At 40.8% G+C, this 17,103-nt stretch overlaps 1 protein-coding gene across 2 annotated transcripts in view; it reads right to left on the minus strand.

Moving 5' to 3' along the window:
* The window catches only part of SENP7 (SUMO specific peptidase 7), a 790,555-nt gene that overhangs the window by 542,821 nt on the left and 230,631 nt on the right, over window positions 1–17,103 (minus strand). For both annotated transcript variants that reach the window (XM_069204850.1, XM_069204851.1), the window contains exon 9: window positions 9,906–10,046. In XM_069204850.1, coding sequence (XP_069060951.1) covers window positions 9,906–10,046 — 141 coding nt within the window. The remainder of the gene's footprint in view (window positions 1–9,905; window positions 10,047–17,103) is intronic.

Here is a 17,103-nt window from a genome sequence, read left to right on the forward strand (position 1 = left end):
CCATACATTCTGTTGGAAGGTGTAGATGCCCAAACTCTAAGACTTCAGGAGCCAAATTGCTAAATTTAGTATTTTGGGATCTGGATGCCTGATAAGTTGCTTGTTTTGCATTAACAGATCTGGTCTGTTGGGAAGTTTGATATGTGGTACCACTGACAGTTCTAACAGTGTTGTGTACCAGGGTTGACGTGCCCACGTTTGTGCTATAAGTATGAGTTTGAGTTTGTTTTGAAGCAGTTTGTTGACTAGAAATGGAATGAGAGGGGGAAAAGCGTAAGCAAATATCCCTGACCAGTTGATCCATAGAGCATTGCCCTTGGATAGAGGGTGTGGGTACCTGAATGGGAAGTGTTGGCATTTTGCATTTTTGCTGGTGGCAAATAGGTCTATGTCTGGCGTCCCCCAGTGATGAAAGTACGCCTGAAGCACTTGGGGATAAATTTCCCACTCGTATGTTTGTTGATGAGCTCGGCTGAGAACATCTGCCAACTGGTTGTGTATTCCTGAAATGTATTGTGCTACCAGGTGAATTTTGTTGTGTATTGCCCAATGCCAAATCTTTTGTGCTAGAAGGGACAGTTGCAATGAGTGGGTCCCTCCCTGTATGTTTAGGTAATACATTGAAGTGATGTTGTCGGCTTTGATAAGAATGTTCTTGTGAATGAGAAGAGGCTGAAAGGCTCTGGGTGCTAGGAATACGGCTAGCAATTCTAGGTGATTTATGTGAAGTTGTTTGTGTTTGGTATCCCATTATCCTTGAATGTTGTGATTGTTGAGGTGTGCCCTCCATCCAATCATTGATGCATCTGTTGTAAGTATGGTCTGAGGCACAGGGTCTTGAAATGGCCACCCTTTGTTTAGATTTGTGGAATTCCACCACTGAAGTGATATGCATGTTTGGCGGTCTATCAACACTAGATCTTGAAGTTGACCCCGTGCCTGCGACCATTGCTTTGCAAGGCACTGTTGTAAAGGCTGCATGTTTAATATTGCCATCATGCCCAACAGTTTTATTACAAATTTGACTGTGTACTGTTGGCCTGACTGAATTTGTGCTAATACATTGTGGAATGCTTGCACTCTTTGTGGACTTGGGCTTGCAAGTGCTGTTTGTGTATTTAGTGTGGCTCCTAAATACTGTTGAATTTGTGCAGGTTGTAGGTGGGATTTATGGTAGTTTAATGAGAACCCTAGAGTGTGTAGGGTTTGTATTACATATTGTGTATGGTTTTGACACTGTGTATGACTGTTGGATTTTATTAGCCAATTGTCGAGATATGGGAAGACATGAATGTGTTGTCTTCTTAGATAGGCAGCTACTACTGCAAGGCATTTTGTAAATACTCTGGGAGCTGTTGTTATCCTGAAGGGTAATACTTTGAACTGGTAATGTTTTCCCTAAATTACAAACCCGAGATATTTTTTGTGCGCTGGATGGATGTGTATGTGAAAATACGCATCTTTGAGGTCTAATGTCGCCATGAAATCTTGCTGTCGTAGCAGTGGAACTACATCTTGTAGTGTTACCATGTGCAAGTGTTCTGACAGGATGTAAAGATTGAGAGTTCTGAGATCTAATATTGGTCTCAAGGTTCCGTCTTTTTGGGGAATAAGGAAGTACAGAGAGTAAACCGCTGTTCCTATCTGATCTTGTGGTACAAGCTCTATGGCTTGTTTGAGTAATAGTGATTTTACTTCTTCTTGCAACATTGAGATATGTTGGGAGGAGAGTTTGTGTGGTTTTGGAGGTATATTTGGGGGAATTTGTGCCAATTCTATGCAATAACCATTGCGGATAATAAACAATACCCAGTTGTCTGTTGTAATGGGTAGCCAATTGTTGTGGAGCCTTTGCAGTCTTCCCCCCACAGGTGAGGTGTGAGTTGGGAAGAGATGGAGAAAGTCTTTGTTTTGTTGGTTGATATTGTCCCCAGCCAATGGGGAATTGCCCTCTGTAATTTCCTCTAAACCCACCTCGTTGGTATTGAGGCTGGTAGGTTGACTTCGATTGTGAGGTGGATGCCTCAGGTGTTTGAGCTCTAAAACCACCTCTGTATTGAGGTTTCTGAAAGGATCCTCTGTATTGTGTGCTATACAGAGCACCCATGGCTTTAGCGGTGTCTGAGTCTTTTTTCATCTTTTCAATGGCCTTATCAACTTCAGGGCCACAAAGCTGTTTCTGATTGAACAGCATATTAAGGACAGGCTGTTGAATTTCAGGCTTAAACCCTGATGACCAAAGCCATGCGTGTCTCCGAATAGTAACAGCAGTATTGATTGTCCTAGCTGCTGTGTCTGCTGAATCTAGGGCTGATCTAATTTGATTATTAGTAATAGCCTGCCCTTCCTCGACTATTTGTTGTGCCCTTTTTTGTTGGTCTTTGGGGAGATTTTGGATGATATCTTTTATCTCGTCCCAGTGGGCTCTATCATACCTAGCCAATAGTGCTTGGGAGTTGGCTATCCTCCATTGGTTGGGTGCTTGTGATGCTACTCTTTTGTCAGCAGCATCAAACTTCCTGCTCTCCTTGTCTGGTGGTGGTGCATCACCAGATGACTGGGAGTTGGCCCTTTTCCTAGCCGCACTTACAACTACAGAATCAGGAGGCAGTTGTTGTGAAATGAATGCCGGATCAGAGGGAGGTGGTTTATACTTTTTCTACACTCTGGGAGTAATTATCCTGGCTTTGACTGGCTCTTGAAATATCTGATGTGCGTACTTTAACATGCCTGGAAGCATGGGAAGGGACTGGTAGGTAGTGTGTGTGGAGGATAATGTGTTGAAGAGAAAATCATCCTCAAAGGGCTTGGTGTGCATGGCGACATTGTGGTATGATGCCGCCATAGCCAGAACCTTAGTATACAGTGCTATCTTCCGGTCATGATGGTTTGGAAGGATAGCAGTCCGGAATGGGATCTGGATCATAGAGATCCCATGGAGCCACATTGTCTTGTTGTGAATCTAAAGAATGTACAGGAGACTGTGCAGGTGTAGGAGTAGTAGGTGGAGAGACAAGCAGGTGAGGAGAATGAGGAGGAGACTGAGGAGGTGAAAATTGTGGAGTGGAGATCTTTGTTTATGCCTTGGCACTTTAGCCGGTGGCTAAGCAGTGTCCAATTTGTTCTGAAAGATCAGCTTCCTCTTAGGCTTCAGAGAAGGTGCAGTTATGATCTGTTCCTTCTGAAAATGTATGGCTTTCTTTAAGTACTTTTGAAAGTCCATGCTGCTCTGTGTAACTTAATCTTTTCGGCTCCGAACCCAGTTTTCTCAGGATCAAAAGGCCGGGAGTGGATGTTGGCCTCGGCTCCAAAAGCGATTTTCGAGGCTTAGACTCGGAAGAGTCGGTGTTTGCCTGTTTTGGAGCTAGTGCTTCGGCTTGAGTCCGAAGGCTTCGGTGGCGTGGCCTTTTTCGGTGCCGAAGTTGTTGCTTGGTCACCAAAGGTCTTTTTGCGGGTTGAGCCATGGCCCTCCAGCAGTGGCGTTCAAGAGGCCTTATGTTTGGGCTTGGCTGTGACAGGGGCAGGCGTACTCACGTGCTGTCCTGCTGTGACAGGTCTGTCCTCCTCAGACTCCTGCTCGGAATCGGATCCTCAGACAGAGACTGTGGTGTGCATAATCTCTTCTACGTCGAGACGTTCAGTGCTTTTCGACGCCATTTCCAATCAGAAGGATCCGAGATATATATATATATATATATAGATGTTGGTCTGTACATGGAAATTTGGCATGGCACCGAGGACAAAAGCAAAATGGGGTCCGGTCCATGAGGCTTCCACGCGGTCGGTCCGACCAGGCCCGAGTTGGGCGCGGGTGCCCCGAAGGGCGAGTAAAGATGTTAGATCCGACGGTACTGAAGTGTCGATGAGAAATGATATGCGATCGAACCAATACCGACGAGAATTAGAGAGTTTTAGAACTTTTCCGACTTGAACTACCGGAGTGAAAAGAAACACGTCGGAACCCGATGGCGGAAAGAAAACAATCTAACATGGGGTCGATGCCCATGCGCAATGGAGCCGAAGAGGAGTCACCACTCGATCCCTTGACTCGAAAACACTTCTTCAAAGAAAAACAACTTGTAACACTCCGAGCCCAACACTAGATGGCAGAATATGCATAGCATGTGTATCGGCAGCTAAACATGCCATTGAACATATATATATATATATATACACATTATATATACCTAGTGGTGGTTGCCATTAGGTAGTTCTAGTTAAGACCATGTTTCCATAGAAAGTGTTTTTCTGATGTGCCTATATCTTTGGCACTGTTTGACAAATCTTCAAACAAATTTCCAAAATAATTTCCCCCGGTAAGTCTTGTTGTGCACAATAAGTTGCTGGGTGATCTGTCAAGCTGCGGCAGAGAAAAAAAGGGGGGGGGGAGGCAAAAAAGTTGCATTTCCCATGTTAATTCCCACAGGACCTTTAGACACGACTACAGCCCAAACCATTAAAGGGAAACTAAATTTCAATATCTCTGCGACTGTACTGTAAACAGCTAATTACTCCACATATTATATTGCTGATGACATCTTCTATGGCATATTTCATATTGTCACTGCAACATTTGCTATAAAATTATTGATCAGGAAAACTGTGCATGGCAAGGGTGTGGGTTATAGTTACCTCAGGGCAAGTTATAGTTACTTGAAATAACTATAACTGCTGAATTTCTATGGTTTTGTATAAGTACATTCAGACGGAGCATTTTTTGTTTTGCTATTAATTGTGGCGCCGTTTAACAAATTGTGCCAAAACTTTCAAACCTAGAATGATACTTTTTTTTTTTTTTGTTTAACTATTTTATTGAGTTTATAATAAACAACTTAAATAAAGACAAAAACAAGCACTGCATTTCCATAGGAGATATCACAATGTCCATTGTTCTCCTGGGCGGAGGATGATACCACCTGCAGGCAAAAACATGGAACATATCCAATCAGACCAACAATAGCTACCCCCCCCCCTCCCAAAGGACCTCCTATGTAACCAAGTCGTTCATACACCATGTTTACCAGCGTTACTCTATTACCACAGTTGGTTGTCACCTACGTGCATGACATAACATTACAGGGTCAAGAGTCCTCATCCGTGCTCCAATCAGAGCTGGACTCCCGCACCCCTGTGAAGCATTCTAATAATGTACTCCAAGCCGTTATGTCTGTCAGCGGCCATTCTTCCCTACGTGTCAGTTTCATTTTGTGTTTTTCGGCCACACCCCATTCTAAAACATCACGGGACCAGCTAAAAGGGGATAGGCTTTGTGTGCTCATCCAGCCTGTAGCCACCCTTCGCTTAGCCCGCACCAAAGCAAGCTGCGCAAATCCGTATGGGACGCGCCTACCCCCTGGTTTCTGTAATATACCCAGGAGGCAGGTCAATGGCATCGCCTCGAGCCCCAGACCAGTGAACCCGTCCAACTTCTGAACCATCACGCACCAAAATTGCTGTACCTCCCTACAGGACCAGGCCAACTGAAGAAAGGAAGCACCTATCTCCCCACATCGAGGACACACAGTCTCCCTTGTCGGGTCCATCTTATTAAGTCGAGCAGGCGTGATGTATACACGATGGACAAAATTAAAGTGCAAAAACTTAAATCTGTGTTTACAAGAGACCGTGCGTACCAGAGACAGTGCCACATTCCAGTCCAAGTCTTTTATAGGGTTCTCCATCTCTTGATCCGAGGCCCTTCCCGCTGCACACTCCACCCCCGCACTAGCCCCACGCAGCGCTCTATAAAACAGAATAACGAAGTGGGAATCCTCTTCCTAATTTATTACCCATTCAACATCTTTGATGCCAAGGGGGCCTCCGGGAATCCAGACCAGACCGCTCGAGCCACACTCTCAATCTTTGCATATTGCAAGAACTGGCCAGCGCTCAATCCAAACTTATTTTGCGCCTCCCGAAAGGAAATAAACTCCACATTGGGATATAAAGCACCAGACACCAAGTAGTCACCCATTCTCCAAGCCTCCATTGACAATAAAATATCTATATCCTGAAAGGGGGCCAGACTCCAGATCTTCAGTTCCCTATCAAAGGGGGCACGTCAGAGTATTTTCTTTAACGCCCGTTACCAGATCCCAGCTGTATTCTTAACCAGATAGGAGACAGGAGTCACCGACCTACCGCCCGACATTAATGCGTGCACCAGTGCCTCATCTCCCAACATACCACCGAATAGCCGCTTCTCCCAATTATCCGTCTGCGTCATCCACTTAGCAGCATGTTGTAAATGAGCTGCATAATAATAGAGTCTAATATTAGGGAGTGCCAAGCCTCCATCTTCCATATCCCTGTGTAACGTGGACAATACTGCCCTACTATGAGGGCCAGCCCAAACCAAGGAAATCAACAAGCTATCCAGACGATTAAAAAGCAGAGCCGTCAATGGAAACAAAGAACTCTGGACCAGGTAAAGACACTGCGGCAAGAACACCATCTTGGCCACAGCAGCCCTTCCCATCACGGATAGAGGCAGCTTATTCCACAACAATACAGAACGCTCTAGACCCTTCACCACAGTGTATGTCAGATGTGCTGTCGCCGTATGTGTAACTCTACCTCCGACAAATGCTCTGGTGGGGCATCACATAGTGATCATAGAGGAAACAGAAGCGACTTCTTCCTATTTACACGTAAACCAGATGGAGCCCCAAATTCTTCCATCAACTGTAACAACAAGGGGACCAAAACGAGTGGCTCTCGGAGTTATAGCAACACATCATCGGCATACAGGAAGACGAAAGAAGTGACCCGTCCCAACTAGGATGCTACCTAGTTCTGGAAAGTTTTGGGTGATTCGTCAAGTGGGGGCTGCAGGGCCCACCCTGCAGCCAACCCCTTGTGCCATGCACTACAGTGGTCACATTAACATACTGTATTTATATACTACTTTACATTAAAAAACATTAAAATTCCTAAAGGCTAGCAGGACATTATAGTTAGGTTCACTAACTACCCAAATGAAACCACAGAAATTCAGCAGTTATATTTATAGTTATGCTTATCTGAAAAAACGATAACTTGTGCTGCTAAGTAACTCTAGGCCGTGAGTTATAGTTTCTTAACAGAAGTATAACTATAACTGCTGAATTTCTATGGTTTTGTGTGGGTGAAAATTGAACTTAACTATAATGTCCCTGTCACTGAAAGATCAGTAAAGGTTACAGGGACATTATAGTTTGCAAATCAAATTTTAAAAAAACATAGAAAATCACTTAAAAAACAAAGGTTACAGGGACGTTATACTTTGGCTCACATTGTAAACATACAAAACCATAGACATTCACCAGTTATAGTCAGTTACCTCAAGTAAATATAACTCATGTTCTAAGGTAAGGATAACTCGCGTTCCCTGCCATGCATAGTTTTTTCATCAAAAATGTTACTGCAAATATTACAATAATTTTATCAATGATGTTATCAAAGATGTTATGAGTGCCGTAATTTGTGGGTTGATTAGGAATGCTTTTTTTTTTTTTAGACCTATATGGGCTACCTGGCACGTGGGGTAAGCCTCAAGGCCTATCCCCTGATGCCATTGCTTTCTCATACGGCCTGCTTCAACATACCTGCGCAAATACATAGGGATCTACTCTACATAACAAATGAAAATTAATAAAACTACATCATGGGGTTCCTAATCCTCTTGTTCGATGGACTCCTTGGATAGGATCAAAATCACTTTCAGTGGTGACATAGGGGTATTAGTGCTGCTTCATCCTTACTGCCTGCTTTTTTGTCAACATGTTTCGGCCATTTACTGATCACCTCTATCAGGCATTCGGCCTTCCTCAGGACCAGTTCCAACTTCTACAACACCCCTTACAAGATAATTACAACATAGGGGAGAAAGGATACCTTTATCCAAGAAGAAATTACCTTGTTTTCCCAGTATTGCATAATATTGGGCAATCACTGCCCTGTCCAAATTCACATCCCCAGCAGCTGATAGGAGTGCATATTAGAGTATGAAGATGCACTGCTCTCTGTGCCAAGACATCTTTCTTGTATCAGCAGTCCCTATACTACAGTGTACAGTGTGACCAAGGACTGATCTCTCTACTGACACCTCACTGTTGCATGACAAGTCACTAAAGCTGCATAGCAAAATAAATGGCTTCTCCATTACCAAGTCTCTGTAGCACAAATGATGGGCATAGTAATATATATACACACATATATATATATATATATATACACACACCCACACACACCCCCACATATAACATTGTGTGCTTTTAGGTACAATGTTCATTAGTTGTCCTTTGTGATGACCTAAGGAGGCCCTGCACAATTGCAGGTGAAAACTTGTCAACCACCATAAAAGGAGGTGCCCCAACCTAAAGATATAAATGTCTGGATTTTATTACTTAAAAAACAAAAAAGAAATTGGACTGCGATCTGGTAAATAGTCTTTTTCTCTTGCCACGCAGGGGGAACAATGGGCTTACCACTTACCACTGAAGGAATACAAATACAACATAAGAATGAGCATATATTATGTTATTAAGGCCACTGATGTATATACACAACAAATGTTGATAATGAAATGCACTACTTTCCATTTGTGGGTGATGTGATATACATAGCAAAAGCTTTTTTTTACGAACTTAAGATTTAAAAATAGATATTGTGTCCAATAGTCAGCAGTACCACTATTATCAAATCAGACTAGGGATCTAAGTGTGTGCTCTACAGGGAACCATTTTGTTTTTGATATTGTGTGGCCTGGGGTCAGGTACAGTGCTTTTTTCGGGATCTCCCCTATTTTATTTTTGTTTTGAGACCTTGCAAGACCACAGGAGAACAAGCAATCAGAATTCCTGTTCTTAAATATAAAGCCCTTATGACAGATTTAATTTACAGCTTTCATTGTAACCCCCTGGGTAGCCATCACTGTGTTTCGTATGTCAAGACAAAGGAGTTAAGGGAAACCCACTAAACCATTGCAAGTGTAGATTTTGTATACAGAGCAAAAACAAAAGATGCAAATAAGCGGGATCATTCAAAATAACACAGGCAAATATCTATTTAGGCATATGTCACTCTTTCAATTCTTGTTATAATTGCATGTTAAAACAGTTAGATGAAGGAAAATGTATCCAGAGGCGTACATGTAAAATAAACAAATGTACTGATTCCAATGAATTATAACAATGGAACAAAAATACATAGACAAGGAATTGCACAACCCATTTCCATTCCAGCGGATTATGAAGGGGTTAAATATTCTAGCATATAACATTCAAATGACCCTAAGAAAATTATTTTAGACACAGTTCTTTGGTCAAGAGTCGGGAGACTGCAGAGCCACTCTTGCCAAAGCAGAGTGCTTTAGTGGTGAGCTATAATCTAAATAAGAAATTTGCAGATGAAATAAATCCAAATGAAATGAGTCCAGTGACAAATAGTGGAAAGCTCTTTAGAGGATACCTCGCCCCTAAAGAACTTTGTATGTCAGCACAAATAACCACTGTTCATCAAAGTAAGGCATGCCATGATCTACAGGCGCAGCCAAGGCTTTCGAACCCACATTATCATGTGTCCTATGATAATATCTAATTGCTAAATTTTACCATGGCTTACATTACTATTTTAAAGCCGTATCTACTTGAATTTCCAATACAAGCTGTAAACAGTGATTGGTGCTTTGCCCTATAATGGAAGTGGGCTCAAAGTTGACCCACACCTATTCACTGTATTGTGATACAGGTGATACAAACGATTAGAAAGTGTTGCCTCCTGTTTCTGAGTCTCATTTTTCTCCCTGTATTATGCTGGTTCTAATGTAACATTCTTATTCTGGTCTGCTACAGCTGATGCATACATTCTTACCAAAAAATTAAAATTTAAACAGTTATCCAATTTCAAAAACACCAACAGCATACCTTAGCACAACCTTTTGACCGTCCTTTTTTTCTCCCAATGTAGACTGTTTTAAAGGCAATTTCCAAAACAGAGCTTATCTCTTCATGCTTGTCTGAGGAGATCTGTCTCATGACGCTCCTGCACCGCTGTTCCTCTTCTTTCTGTAACACAAATACATTGTAAGAGATACCCAACCATATGGATAAGTACTACTGTAAAACTGCAGTGTGTGTTCTCCCAGATAACTTATATCTGCATAAGAGAACCAAACAATACCATCCATAAATAAAATGTTCTCTAGATAATTAATTGTATCTGTCCTATCAGATTATAAAGAAAATTGAGAAGCAGCCTTGGTTTCTGGTGACCACAACACTCAAAGAAGGAAAGATTTCCCACAAAATCATTATATATATGCTGCTGCTGACAAATTTACTTTGTAAACGGACAGACTAAATCTGGCTAAACTAGAGAAAATCTAACAACATAGAGGATGGAGGCTGAAAGAAATGGATGTAAATGTTAAGTAGAGGTGAGCATTAAGATACTGGAAACAAAAGTACAGTATAGTATCAACACTATAGTAGAGTATCGACACATTAGATGAGACTGCAATGATACATGAGATATTCAGAGACCCTAAAAAACACATTAGACGAGACTGCAATGATACATGAGATATTCAGAGACCCTAAAAACTCTAAAATAACCTGTCAAAGAGAAGGGTAAAGTTACCTTTATCTTGAAACAGCTGCACTTAATTATGAGCTCTCTTTCGTTATAAAACTGGTGATGCAACATCAAGCAGTAACATCACTGGGGTTGCAGTAAAAGCTGATTCGTAACATTTCTGTGCGCTCAACACCATACACATGATTGTATGTCACAGAGGCCTGGGATTCTGGAGCTGTCAAAAGTTAATGTGCCCCACTCCTGTGGTTTAACAGTGTTTATTTACCAGAAAATACTTTTGCACTCCTTTTTTAAAAAAACAAGTACTCCCTTTTAGCACTTGACTCTCTTGAGCTATTGAGGATATGATTTTGTAGATTAATTTAGTAAAGGTATATTACATATTTCAGCTGTAGGGATGTTTTCCCTTTTAAACAAGTGGGATAGGCTCTAGGAGGAATGGGTAAAGTTCATTTAGCTTAACATAGCATGTTTGTATGCATTTAACAATCCATCTTGCAATGCCTGATTTAGAAATGGCTCTTCCTTTGCGGGGCTTGGAGAAAGTAACAAAAATCTGTTGTGTTTTCCTAAATGTTTTAGTCTTGTCAATATAATACATGCAAACCATGGATGTCATTTAAGGGTTGCCAGGGATCACAGCTGCGACCCCTGGCTTGCCCTTTGTGACCCCTGGATTCAGAGGTGATAAAATCAGTGCCAGGAACACAGTGGCGGTTTGGACTCCTTTCTCTTTGTTTTCTTTTTTTTAATACACTAATAGTAAATAATCTTTAGTTATTCACTATTAGTAATGTTAACGCGTCCGTCTATGTCAATTTATACACATCAGGACTCGTTTTTTAGGTCGATTAACCTTTTGACCCAGTGGTGAATCTCCGTAAGACAAGATTACCATGCATCAATTGATGCAATTATATTTCACAATAACCATTAATGAATCTTCGGACTCAAATAACCACACCTTGGAGAAAGATTTGTGAATTTATTCCTTATTGATTACAATCTAATAGTAAGCGTATTAATCTCAAACCAAGAAGCATAAAAGCATAATCACAAAGTAGCAATTATGATGAACTTTCGACAATGCAATGTTCAGAATCATAGGATGGATACGTTAGAAGAGAATAGACCATAGTGCATGATAAACAACAGAATATCAGTTCAGCATAGCTACATGTCAGTCACGTCAGTTCCGTTTGTCAAATGAATACCTCATCTAACCTCCGATTAGCATTAGCATGTTGGGCTTCATGCAAAAAAAACAATTTAGAACATCAATTTGGAAAACATCTAACTAAGATACCTAATTAAATATACAGCAGTTGGTACCTAGAAAGAAAGGCATATAGATTCTGTTAGCGTTTATAATTACCCTCCTCGAGTTAAGTCAGCATACAAGATCAGTCTTCGTCTTCAGGACATCAGATGGTTCACCGTCAATCTATCTAAAATGGAATCAAGGGTCACTCTCCTCATATGGAGGAAAGTATAATAGGGCGGGTTATACGCTATGGTAATTTTGTCTAAGTCTCAAATCACCAAATAGAGTGACAGAGTTTCTGGATGCAATTGATGTCATCCCTTCCTAACTGAACTTCGTCTCTTGTGTCATGAGTTTTTATCCCTTTTTTCATAATCCATTCCCCTAAAATTCTATTGGTTATTAACTACACCCCATCATTGGTAACCAATCAAATTATTCATTAAGTAATGCATTTGTTATTTCTTGATATTGAATTGTCTTTCAATTGGTCTTCTTAATCAGCATTTTCTTAGGTGGTATGTCCGGGGTTACTTCACCATCTTGGCACACGTCTCGGGTCAGGAGTTCTTTTCCCCTCGTCTCATCGTCCTTGAGAGTGTCCATTACTGTTTCGAAGCACATATCCTTTATACTAAAACTGCTAGCATGCGGATGGGAAGATTCCTCCATGTTTCAAGTTAATACAGAAAAGAACAATAGCTGGTTCATGGTTATTTGCGAGTCCGCACACAGAAAAGCAGGAAAAAATAAGCTTTAAATGAGAGTTTCACGGCGATTTCGCAACTCATGCTAACTTAAGACATACACGTTTTAATGAATACAGTTTTGATTGTAATAATGCATATACCTTATTATTATTATTATTAGTCAACATTAGTGTTCATAAATGAGTAAATCTTCACGTTTATTAATGCATTTTAATTATTATTTATTAATATTGCTTTGCCAAGTGTAAATGTTTCACGTCTATAATATATGATATTTATACTACGCTCTCAGTCCCTCCTCTCATGACGCACGTCATCACACAATTCTTCATTTTCAATTTTTCATTTTTTGCATAATGCGCATTTCAACATCTTGCCCTTTATGTGAACTTTCCCACATTTCATTGAACATTTTCTCTCTTTCACTTTCTTCATTCTGTTTGACTCTTTTTGATAAGTTTCTTCTTATTTTGTCATTAATTTTGCATGCTCCCCATAATCCTAACAGACAAATTAAAGCAATTAGTAGGCCCAACATAATTTTTGCAAAAACACCATTCCAAATATTGGTAAACCAATTTCCTACCCGGGCAATTCCTTTTCCAAACTTTTCCCAAACTCCAAGTTCTTTCAGTTCCTTCAAATCTGTACTATCTCTAGTCAGGTTAGTAAGCATGTTTCTAATTTTCTTACTATTATCAGGTATGTAAGAGCAGCAGTGACGTTCATTAAGCATTTTGCACACACCCCCATTCTTTGCTAAAAGAATGTCTAAAGCAAGCCGATTTTGAAGAGTCATAGCTCTTTCTGCAGCTAGTTCAGTATCCATTAATAATATTGCTCCTGTAAAGCTTGTCAGCATGTTATCCACAATAGTAGACAACTTTTGAATTTTCATAGAATTCAAGATAACCCCAAATGATGGGATTATTGCTCCAAATATGTCACCAATGACAGCCGCCACTGATTCTCGTTTTTGTCTAGAATGTTGTATTTCAGAAGATTTAGATATCTGTTTTAAGTCATCAATCTGGTATATCTTTGGGAAAATTATTCCCAAATAACATGTCCCATACCATCCCTTTGGGAGACGATAATATGCATTTAACCCACAGATGTAATAGATTCCAGGAATCGCTGGGTCTTGTCCATTTAACATGAAGGTCCATTTACTCTGAAACAAAAACACATGCCTACATTCACTCGTACCCACAAACAAATTGTCTTGATCAGATTTTGGTCTGTATTTACATAGCCTACCTACGTGTAATGCATCTATAGCTAACTTGCCTTGTGTTTTAATGGCAGTGAAAGCATAATCATTCGCATAAGTACGTTTTTCTAAACCTTTTTCTAATTTCTCCTTTAGTGTTTTGCGTCTATCATCTGTGTGATCTAAAAAGCTTTTCTCTACAGAAGACAGTAAGCATGTTAAATTGTTGCGGTGTGCATAAGCAGTTCCAAATGTTAGTGTTGGCTCAAAGAATCCTCTCACTATTTTTATATCATGCTCTTTAGCTAGCTTATTTAGGAATTCAATTACAGGCACAAAAGAAAACACGACATCCAGATTTGAATAGAAGTATTGTACATGCTCTTGATTATAGAATCTCGTCAGTAACAGGCTGCAGCTAATTCCATAAGTAAGAGGGAGACTATGATAAGTAACCCCTTCCTGCACAGATGAAGGAATTTTAGTACACACATAACAATCTTTCGTATCCATAGTTTCCACATACTCATTTAATAAGCGATAGAAGACGTTAGTAGAAAGTTCCCTCTTCGTATTAGTTCCCTCATGAAGATGTTTAGTATCTTGTTCGAATTTCTCCCACGGTGATAATTTATTAGTTGTAGTGGTAGTCTCAGGTTTTGAAGTTGCATTAATAGTTTCACTCTCTCTCCACGGCATTCCCACAATCACTCCCACAATTATTATTGCGCACACAACACCTATCATAAGTCCTAACCAACCACACACTTTACTTCCTTTGTTGCTATAAGCCATGTTTGTATAGAATCAGAATAGCAGATCAACAATCAACTTAAGATGGCAAACTCTTTCTGCGTATTTACAGCGTCTTCTCTCACTCCAGGACCCTTTTTGTCAATTCAGGATAGCAGCTTGTCGTAATCAGGTTTCTTAATGTCAAATCAGGTTTTAATTGTCTCTTTCCGGTAAGCTTATAAAGTCTCTTTCTTTTCAGTTTTCGTGATAATTCAGAATTTCTTCTCCTGTAGTATCTTCAGGTACCGTAGTATTGGCCAGGTACTTCTCGATCAAAACAGAATGCCAAGAATTCTTGTTGCCACTCAGAGGTTGTAGCATATGCCCATTCAGGACCTGTATACCTTCGATTAGCTATTCTCTTTCTTTTTAATCTTCGTTCACCTTGCTGTTCCCCTTCACTCAGATTATCCACCTGTGAGGTATCGCTTTCTTCTATTATTGTCTCGTTCGTTAATTTTCTTATTCTAAAAGGCGACTTTTCTGGCCATGTATCACCTCTATGTGTCTTGTTTCGGTGATTTCTTTCAGGACGTTGGACAGCACCCTCCTCTTGTGATATGGTGTTTTCTCTCGATAGGCTTGGAATTCGATCAGAAGAGTCTGATTCGTTTTGATTTGGATTTGTCACTATACCCTCTCTCTCTCCTTCTTGTTCAATACTGTATTCTGGTTCTGAATTGTATTTGTCTGCTTCTGGGAGAACCTCTCCTTGTCTTTGTTCTCCTGCTGCCTCCACTGAGATTGGCACTCCGTCACCTCTCTCGAACTCTCTGATAGTGTGAGGGACGCGGCTGTTCTCAGCGGGCTCTCCTGTAGTCTCAGATCCTTCTTGACTGATCTCTGATTCTGAGACTGCTTCTCTCGAAGTTGCTGTACCGGAATTTTCAAGTTCCTCTTCAACAGGACACGTTACCTTCTTTGTGTGGCTGGCATGTATCCAGTTGGGAACCCCGGCACACTTCACAGCAGTAGTGGTTGTCAATATCACTTGATATGGCCCTTTCCAACGTGGCTCAAGACACGATTTTCTTACGTGTTTCTTGACAACCACCCAATCTCCAGCTTGCAGAGAGTGTCCTGGTTCGCCGATTGGTGGTAACGTGTTAGCTTCTACCTGGTGAGAGAAAGAGCGTAACACGTCAGCTAAATTTTTGCAGTAATCCAATACCATATCATCTGTATTCACTAGTGCATTTGCAGGTACCGCTGGTGGCCTCATTGCTCTACCCATGAGGATTTCATGGGGGGACAATCCTGTTTTCTTATCTGGTGTGTTTCTCATGGACATCAGTACTAGCGGTAATGCATCTGGCCACTTCATGTTTGTTGCTGCACACATTTTCGCTATTCTTGATTTTAAGGTACCATTCATCTGTTCAACTAGTCCTGATGCTTCAGGGCGATAGCTACAGTGTAACTTCTGCTCGATGTTGAGTGCTGCACACAGAAGCTTGATCACCTCATTGTCGAAGTGTCTTCCCCTATCTGATTCTATAGAAACCGGGAACCCGAATCGTGGTATTAATTCCCTCAGCAATAGTTTTGCAACTGTGAGACTGTCATTTCTACGTGTAGGGTATGCCTCAATCCAATGACTGAAAACACACACAATCACCAACACGTACTTCAATCCTCCACAAACAGGCATTTCAATGAAATCCATTTGTGTCCTATTAAATGGACCTCCAGCTCTTCCAATGTGGCTCAAATTTACCACTGTTCCTTTTCCAGCATTCATCTGTTGACAGATGATGCACCTGTGACAAGTAATTTCTGCGGCATGTCTGAATTTTGGATTAAACCAATCAACTTTAAAAGATCTGATCATGGCGTCTCTTCCTAAATGTGCTTGCCCATGATATATTCGGGCAAATTGTGACAGTAGACTATTAGGTAAGACCAATTTTCCATCATCTGAGACCCATATATCATCTGCTCTTTGTGTACATTGCATTTTCTGCCAGGAGCGTTTTTCTTCTTTGTTAGCACGGTTTTGTAGTGTCTTTAACTCATCTAAAGTATCAACCACTTGTAATGCTAGATTCAAAGTTGTGTCATTTTCAGGCTGAGGTAGCAATTCCCACTGTTCCTTGAATGATATACAATTTAATGCACAAAATCTTGCTACCTGATCTGCATAATCATTCCCCATTGACACAAAGTCTTGTGATCTGGTGTGAGCACTGCACTTTACCACGGCAACTTCAAGAGGAAACTGAATTGCATGTAACAAATCTCTTATTTGCTCTCCATTTTTCACAGGTGATCCGGAAGAGGTCATGAAACCCCTTTGTAACCAGATCTGGCCAAAATCATGTACAATTCCAAATCCATATCTACTGTCAGTATAAATTGTAACTTTCAAATTTACAGCAGCATGGCAGGCCTTTGTAAGAGCTATTAATTCTGCCACTTGTGCTGAAAATACCTTTTCAAGCCAGGAGGCTTCGACTATGCCAGACATTGTACACACTGCATAGCCAGCTCTTAATGTTCCAGTTGAATCTCTTAAACAGGACCCATCCACGAACATAATGCAA

This window comes from Pleurodeles waltl, chromosome 8, assembly GCF_031143425.1.
Source record: "Pleurodeles waltl isolate 20211129_DDA chromosome 8, aPleWal1.hap1.20221129, whole genome shotgun sequence".
NCBI classification, from domain to species: domain Eukaryota; kingdom Metazoa; phylum Chordata; class Amphibia; order Caudata; family Salamandridae; genus Pleurodeles; species Pleurodeles waltl.